At 39.3% G+C, this 9139-nt stretch overlaps 1 protein-coding gene across 1 annotated transcript; it reads left to right on the top strand.

The window, feature by feature from the left end:
• The first annotated feature begins 1282 nt into the window (after positions 1–1282).
• On the top strand, positions 1283–7841 carry nptx2b (neuronal pentraxin IIb). Its single transcript, XM_088439785.1, has 5 exons — positions 1283–1996; positions 3098–3317; positions 3871–4115; positions 4184–4363; positions 5394–7841. Exons 1-5 carry the CDS (start codon positions 1556–1558, stop codon positions 5622–5624), a joined length of 1317 nt encoding a protein of 438 aa, XP_088295911.1. The 5' UTR covers positions 1283–1555; the 3' UTR covers positions 5625–7841.
• The last annotated feature ends 1298 nt before the right edge of the window (positions 7842–9139 follow it).

The following is a 9139-nucleotide window of genomic DNA, read 5'->3' on the forward strand; positions in this document are numbered from 1 at the left end:
GCCCACCAGGATTTATTGACCTTTCAGGACCAGGTAACAGCTGCTGCTAATTGTTTACGTGATGCATCCTCGTTCTTCATATGCCTTATGAGTGAAATTACAATTTAGTTTGATGTTATAACAGCTGCAAAGCTCCAATATGTTTTTGTTTTTATATTTTGCATTGATGTTGTTTATTCATCCGACGTTAGATTTTTTTTTTTTTTTTTTTATGTATTGATTGTACTCATTACGGTTGCAGATTAATTAGAGTCCACGCCCGGGACACATGAACGCATGCAGCTTTTCCCCCGCCTTGTCATTAGCTATTCATCTACTGGGAATCTATCTTCTGTTGATTTTTTTTCTCCTCTGAAAACACACTTAATTATCATTTATAAACGACCTAAAACGACCTAAGATGGCACCTTGGTGCCAGGGAACTATGTTGAAGTGAAACATATGGACTGAATAATAATACTATACATATGTCGATAAAATTCTTGACTCTTGTAAACAACATGTACATTCTTTTTTTTTTTTTTTTTAATAAAAACCCCTGTGAGCCATTTCGTGAGTAATTTTACATGTTTGAGTTTACACTAAACTAATTTGGAATCTAGATTATGATAAATCAAAGATCCACACCAGTGGCTCTTAATCTTTTTTTTTAGAGATGTACAGCCTTTAAAATATGTTTTCAGCCAAGTAGCCCTTAAACAGAGCAAAGCATTTTGGGTTTAAAAAAAAAACATGCTATCATGCAACAAAAAGAAGACACTAGGGAGCTGAAATTCCACCCAGATAGCGACAACATTTCAAATCACAAAATGGTATCAAACATTACTTGGAGTGTGCAATCCCTTGGCAAAAATACTATGGAATGACTTGGAAAAAATGATTTAAAATGGTTAAATATCGCACAGGGATTAAGCACAGGGAGAACATGCAAACTTCACACAAGAGAAGCAGAGACTCAGCATTGTGAGGCAGACCTGTTACCCGCTAAACCATGCACTTACAAAACAAGCACAAAAAAGAATTGATAGGGAAGAAAAATGATAGGTACACTTGTTGACATGAAATAAGGATATTGTGCATTCAAGATGGAATTGACCCCGCCTCCCTTTTGTTTTGCAATCAGCGCCTTGTCATTCCTTAATAAAGTGCTCAAACAGATAAATAAATGTGTCAGCCAGCTGGCCGCTGACGTCAACCTACTACAGCCAATCCCAGGCGCTCTCGAGACACCTTTTTTTGGTAATCCTCTTTCTCTAAAGAGGAACTGTCCGATCAGTGCCACACTGCGCTTCTTTTGCGCCAGGAATAGTTCCGCAAACAAGCACCATTAAATGGGCTTACGCAGATAGAAACCCTAACGGATTTTTTTCACTTTGGATCGCGCTTTTTAATGTATTTTAGCCATCCAATAGTTTAATTTTGCCATGGTAATATGTAACGGCTCACCTCGGATTGTACGTGCGTAAATTGTAAAAGGCGCGTTTTACGCACAGAACGGATGGCTTCTTAAATCGTTTTCGCCTATTAGAATTCATTGAAGGCATCCTTTGCAGGTATGTTTTCATTTTTCTACATCGTCATAGTATTTTGTGCGCTGGGCTGCCGGGACCAAGCGATCGGCCAAGTAGACGACGGTAAGCGGTACATTTGCAGAGCAGTGCCCCTCGTCGGCGACACCAGTTGCCCGGTGACCTTATTGCCCGAAATCAACGCCGGTGGGCAGGAAGAGGAGCTCCGCAACACCGTCATGCAGCTCCGAGAAACTATTCTGCAGCAGAAGGAAACCATTTCCAAACAAATCGGTACCATCAACGAGCTGACCACGAAGTTGTCCCTCTGCGCAGCGACCACTGATGATAGAAAGTACGAAAAGGGGGCTCCTTGGGCTAAAGTCAAGCAAAACACGATGGGGGACGTGCCCAGAGATCCCAATGATACTGTGGAGAATCTTGGCAAGACAATGCAAGGGCTCAAGGACAGGCTGGAGAACTTGGAGGTAAGTTCGTCCCGATATCAATTCATGAAGTATCTAGAACGGTGAGAGAAAAGGAGCTTGAAATCATCAAAGAAATTAGCAGTATCTGCAAAGAACACATTAATGACGATAACATAGATAACGGCTGCGTCTCTAAAGCTAAAAAAGAAATACTGTATAAGATCAAGAGCAAAATGGGTAGAAGAAGGATAGAGGGGCTCAATGTTCTTTTGTAGACTGGAAAAGAAGAGGCAAGAAAACGGAGAGATGACCCAAAATGGACTGACCCAGATTTGATTTCAAAAGAAATGTTCAATTTCTACAATTAATTGCATTTCTCCCCTTTTTCGTCTATAGATGCTGGTAGTTTTTTTTTTTTAAACATTAATGTACTTTTTAAAAAAATATCTTATTTGCATTGGATTGTATTGAACTTGGCATTGAAAAATAGACTTGTTTAAATTTCCGAAATAGTAAAAAAAAACAACAAAAAACAACAACAGTGCAGGTCACATGAATACAACAAAAAAGGTGTGTGTGTGTGTGTGTCTGTGTGTGTGTGGGGGGGGGGGGGGGGGGGGGGGTGACCCCAGACAAAAGGCTTTGTTTTTGCCATGTGATGTGTTATTGTAACAAAGTAAGAATTTGCATCATTTTTCAAAATTTCAAGCACTTAACTGCACTTTTTTTCAGGTTTAGACTAACCTGTAACCTGTATAAACGCTTTACAAAAGTGGTTGTAGAAATATGATTTATATTGCTTTTTTTGTTCGTGTTAAAAATGACAACGTTTGAGGTATACTGTACTTAGACAATTTTTATAGATAATTATCCTATTTATTGTTCACACGGTGAGTTCCAGGGGGTGCAAAAGGTTTTTTCTTTCCTGGGGGGGCTTTGCTGAATATAATTGAGAAGCATTGGTGTAAAAGAATAAAAGAAATATATATATCCACAAGCCCAATACAATTGAGCCACAGCTGCTTTTATAAATTCTAGTAAATAGGCACATTTGAAAGGCAGTCAGTCATGGGTGTGGAATCCTGCTGTGAAGTCCAAAGCGTCTCCCGCTGCTGCCTGCCCGTGGTCACCTGTGCCCACTTCCTGTTCATCCATCTTTAGCAACAGCAGATGCGGGCCAACATATCGGGCGCGTCGTTCCCCAGCGAGCTGCGTGACTTACTGCAGCGTCGCCTGGTCGAGTTGGAAAAACAGCTTTTGAGGAAAGTCAGCAATCTGGAGGAGGAAAAGAGCATGCTGTCCAACGCCACGGCAGCGTACCGACTCAAGACGGAAAGTACGCTCAACGCGCTGGTGGAGAGGATAAGTGAGCTTGAGAAAGGTAGAGAGAAACGTTTATTATTAAACAATCTTTATATATTGCGGCATGTATAAATGGATGTTAGCTCTTTTTGTTGTCTTTTTTTCAATTTCAGCCTTTGTGCTGGCCTTTAGAATCAATAAACACAAAAAAAAAAAAAAACATTGCGACCCCATTTGCTGGGTAATTGTGGATTTGGAGCAGATTGGGTTTATTATGCAAGATTGGGTTAGTTAATTTTTTTTATTTTTTTAACCCTTGTGTGGTATTTGGACCATTTTTGGGTCAGTTCATCATCATAATCATTCTGTCAGTATTTTAGCCAATAACTGATAACTCAGTGGTTGTTCCATGTTGAAATTTGACATGATGTCACCATTTGGGTGAAATTTCAGCTCCCCAATTTCTTCTTTCAATATTTTCCCTTGAATGTGAAATGCCTTTGATCAGAAGACCATTATTGTCACGAGAATTTTGAGGTTTACTTTCCTTTTACTGGTGCAGGAAATGGATGAATGTAAAGACAAATGGAACCAATCTCAAAATGACCAATCTCATTTTTGTCTATGGACAGGAGGAGAAGACTTCAAGTCCCCCGAGCAGTTCAAGCTCTCCCTCCCGCAGCGTACAAACTACTTGTACGGCCGCATCATCAAGAGCCTCCCGGAGATGTATGCGTTCACGCTCTGCATGTGGATCAAGTCCAGCGCCTCTCCGGGCATCGGAACGCCCTTCTCCTACGGTGTGCCCGGACAAGCCAATGAAATTGTGCTGATCGAATGGGGAAATAACCCGATTGAGCTGCTCATCAACGACAAGGTGCGTCATCGCTCATTTGGTGCGTAAAAGAACTGCCACAGTCCATCTAACGGGATTTGATTTGACAGGTTGCGCAGCTGCCTTTGGAGGTACGCGACGGAAGGTGGCATCATATCTGCATTTCCTGGACCACCAGGGATGGGCAATGGGAAGCCTATCAAGATGGAGAAAAGCAAGGGACAGGAGACAACCTGGCGGCATGGCACCCCATTAAACCGGGAGGGGTTATAATTTTGGGCCAAGAACAGGTATCACGGTCATTTCGGCAATTCTGACCATTGGCTTAACATGCAAGACTATACAAAAGATCAAATTATTGATGGCTTAATCAATAAATATGATATCTTCTTTCTATAGACATTTTAAAGGATAGCATTAAGGACTTATTAATATACACAATTGTGAATAGTGCCGATCGGATTCGTGGTTGAGTTTCCAAATGTAGGAGTTGGCTGTGGAGTATACTGTAGATTCTTAGAATAATGCATCAACATAACAGTAACATGCCTAACAGTGGTTACTCGTTCATAGTGCGCCCTGATGGCGAGTAATATAGCAGATCAAACCCAAAAATTTACATGGAGACTTCCCCTAGTGGCAGCTGCAAACTGCAGCTAAGACTGCAAAGTGTGAGAAAAAAGTCGCATTTTACAATCCAAAATGTACAATACTTAATTCACTGACATTATGAACAATTGTTGATGGAATTAGTTGGCTGTAGAGTATACAATAGTTTTTAGATTGTTAGAATACTGCAACAACACAACTATAATTGGAGTGACTAATGGCGAGTGCCCTTTGGTGGCTAGTAAAATAGCACTTCAAATTCAATCCTTTGATTGCGGCTTCTTTATTCCCTTTTTCTGGGAGATTTCCCCCTGGTGGCTATTTAAAGAACTGCAGCTAAGGCTAAATATAAGCTAAATCTACACTAGTTATTTCACCGACATTATAAAGAAATGTTGATGGAATTAGTTGGCTGTGGTGTATACGGTAGAGTTTAGATTGTTAGACTACTGCACCAACACAACAGTAACATGCCAAATTGCTGTTACAAAGTAAGTAGTACAGTCAGCTCTGTGATGTGGATGATGCTTTATGACTTGATTTTTATGTTTGAGACCACTATAATTTGAAGGCGTTTCCAAGCTATTGGCTTGTATAGTATTTGTTCACATAAATTCAATATTGTAGAAACGTTTTTTTGTTGCTGTTGTTCAATTAACAAATTGTGAATGTTCGGATTCCAATTCCATTAAAATTGCTGTTTTTTCGCAGGATGTTGTGGGCGGACGCTTTGACGCCGGCCAAGCCTTCGTGGGAGAACTGAGCCAGGTCAACATCTGGGACCGCGTTCTGAAGCCGTCTGAGATCCAATCAATGGCCAACTGTACGTCCTACCTGGCTGGTAACGTGATCTCATGGCTGGCGAGCAATGTTGAGGTGTTCGGGAGGGGTGCCTTCAAGAGGCCCTTGGAGATGTGTCTGGAGCGTCTGCCTAATACCTAAACACTTAGCATCTGCCTTGTTGTTGTGAATTAGCTGCTATTTCCAAACATTTGTTTTGTTTTTAATTACTGTGAGACGGTTTATAGAAGCTGTGAAATAGAACATCGTGAGTGATGCAAATGTGCAAATGAGTTTACTTGCTTACTGTTTGTGCTGCCTGGTGTCAATTCATCTCCGTCCACAGTTCCCTCATGTATTACAGCATAAGTGTCGAATTCCAGTCCTCGAGGGCCGGTATCCTGCATGTTTTGTTTTTGTTTGTTTTCTTTCTCCAACACACCTGATTGAAATGATTGGTGTATTGGCAAGCTCAGCAGGAGCTTGGAAAGGATCTTAATCATTTGAATCAGGTGTGTTTCTGAGAAAAGGTTTGAAAACATGCAGGATACTGGCCGTCCAGGATTGTAGCTCGACACGTATGCTGTAATATGTAGGTGTCAAACTCCAGTCCTCGAGAGCTGGTATCCACAGTTCCCTCATGTTTTCAAAATCAAAGACTCAAAGAGATTTTATTGTCAAAAGTATAGCAACAAAGTTGTCAAATTCCAGTCCTTGAGGGTCGGTATCCTGCCTGTTTTCCAGTTTTCCCGCCAACATACCTGATTCAAATGATAACCTAATAATTTGAATAAGGTGTGTTTGAGAGAGAACGTTTGAAAGAATGCAGCATACTGGCCCTCAAGGACTGGAATATGACACCTATGCATGACAACAGCGGTTTTGAACTCCAGTCCTTGAAGGCCGGTATCCTGTGTGTTTTCCAGGTTTTTTTCCCCAACCCACCTTATTCAAATGATTAGATTATTAGCAAGCAATGGAGGAGCAAATGTGTTTGAGAGAGAAAGTTTCAAAACATGCAGAATACCGGCCCTCAAGGACTGGAATTAGGTACCTATCTATTACAGCACAGGTGTCAAACGCCAGTCCTCGAGAGTCGATATCCACAGTTCCTTCATGTCTTACAAGCATTGGTGTCAAACCCCAGTCCTCGAGGGCCGGTATCTACCGGTTTTTCCGGTTTTATTTCTCCAACACACCTTATTCAAATGATTAGCTTATTAGTGAGATCTGCAGGAGCTTGAAAATGACCCTAATCATTTGAATCGGGTGTGTTGGAGAGAGACGGTTCGCAAACATGCAAGATACCGGCCCTCAAGGACTGTAGTTTGACAGCTATGAATTATCCCCCATTCTGAGACGCTTTGAAGTGAAGAGACCCAGACTGGCATCGACATGTGAACTGCTGTTGCGTGTCGTGCAAGAGAAAGTAGAGAAGATTATCTTAAAGGTCTTGCTAATGTTATGTCTGTTGCTTAACGGGAGAATCGGCTTGGAGCCAAAATCAATCACAACTTGTATCCTGACGTGATTAGCCTGTAATAACATTCTATTCGATTCACATTTTATGAGAATAGAAAATCCATACTTTTGCATGGACATGATACCAGTGATACTCAAAAATCTATCACAGTGCTTTTTTTCCCTCCTTGCCTTGTCCATATGAACAAAACTTGTGTGTGGTGTTTTGTATTTATGGGATTATTCTAAAATATTTGTTATTTGTTACACTATATAGCGTTACAGTGAGTTGTATTTATCTTTGCTAGCATAGTTATAGTTATAAATACTGTATTTTTTGGACTATAAGGCAGAATAAACAGGTGTATTATTGGAAATTTCTAGATGTAACGCTAATTGTGGTATAATGCACAAAGAAAAACACAAACCAATACAGTGAATACGCACACTGTCGTGTTTTGCATTTAACTGTGTATTTATAGTCCGGAAAATACAGTCCTATAACTACTAGCTTCAAATATATTTGTAGGATGTGTAGTAGTTATTTTGTATAGCTGTTTTGCATGTTAACCCTTGTGCAGTATTTTGACCATTTTTGGGTCATTTTTTTCAAATCATTCTGGCGGTATTTTAGCCAAGGGATAGCACACTCCTGGTATAATAACTGGTGTGATAACTAACCGTGTCACCATCTGGGTGAAATTTCAGCTCCCTACTGTCCTCTTTCTGTGCTTTACCTTTGATGTGAAATGCATTTGATGTAAAGGTTAAAGGACTGGACAAAATAGTGCACAAGAGTTAAACTTCATAAATGTTTGTGTGGCCTTTAAGGGAAATAATGTGCCAACAATTATTTTGTATGTATAAATGGATTTTGCCATTAAGTGTGTAAAATTAAAAAGAGCTGCTGCATATGAATGAATGTTATCCAGATTCAGTTATTGTTTTCCTTGTCAGACAGACAATTTACAATGTTATTTTCTCAAAAAAGTTGAAAATCTGTTCTTTAGTACTTTGTAGTTTTTCCACTGGCAAGTTTTGATATCAATACAGTATATTGAAGATTTATTTTTTCAGTTTCATGCACTCTCTGACCACCCAAAGGCCATTTTGTTTGTGGTTGATTTTTTAAAAATGGCAGTGTGCAGAATTTAGTGGCTTCTAGTGGTGAAATAAGAACACGCAACAATTTTGCACCTTTTCCAAGCCAACTAGCAAAAATAATTCTTCTCCTTCGGGTATTTGGAGAACAAAGACGGCAGCAAAATATGTAAAATGTGTAAGAGAATTACAGTGGTAACTCCAGATAGATATTAATTCGGGACCACCACAACTGTGTAAAAAAACAAAATTGTGATAGAACATTTGGTTTGTATATTATTTCAATTTATTGTAGTACCCGCTCCATTCCACACTATCCTATAATCTAATTCAACACTATATATATATATATATATATATATATATATATATATATATATATATATTAGTTAGCTATATATTATTATAGCTATATATATTAGCTATATATATATATATATATATATATATATATATATATATATATATATATATATATATATATATATATAGCTCTATTTAGGCGGATGGCATACACACAAGTTTAAAGTCACCCGATGCCCCGTTAGCGGAAACTGCCAGGTACATAAGGAACGTGGGTGTGACATAAGTAGTATACGGCGTAAGCCGAGCGGGATCTTTTAACTCAGCTGGCCTGGCCTCAGGACAACAACAGGTGGTGTGCGTGGCATTAGAAACGCTTAACAGAGGGAGAGGCCAGAAGGTCGACGGTGACATGGCAGACATTTGTCCCAGGATTCTTCCAGACTACAAATATATATATATATATATATATATATATATATATATATATATATATATATATATATATATATATATATATATATATATTTACATATCATAAATAAAACCATTAATGATGAATTTATATGAAAATGTCACAAATACACCAAGTTTTAACAGTCAACATAAGTTGGGGTCAAGGTTGAAGATTATCATAGCAAGCGCAAGCTTCCCGACTGCGTCCCTGTCAGGACACATTCATTAGGAACGTCACTGTTATTAATGAACGGGGACAAGCTGTCATTAGAAAGGCGCTTGAATAACTCCGCTGTTTTTCATCACAGCTGGTGAAAAGTCCTCAAGTGACATAGTCACTTTATTATTAATATGCC

This window comes from Hippichthys cyanospilos, chromosome 17 (genome assembly GCF_059441005.1).
Source record: "Hippichthys cyanospilos isolate Australia breed blue-spotted pipefish chromosome 17, RoL_Hcya_1.0, whole genome shotgun sequence".
In the NCBI taxonomy this organism is placed as follows: Eukaryota; Metazoa; Chordata; class Actinopteri; order Syngnathiformes; family Syngnathidae; genus Hippichthys; species Hippichthys cyanospilos.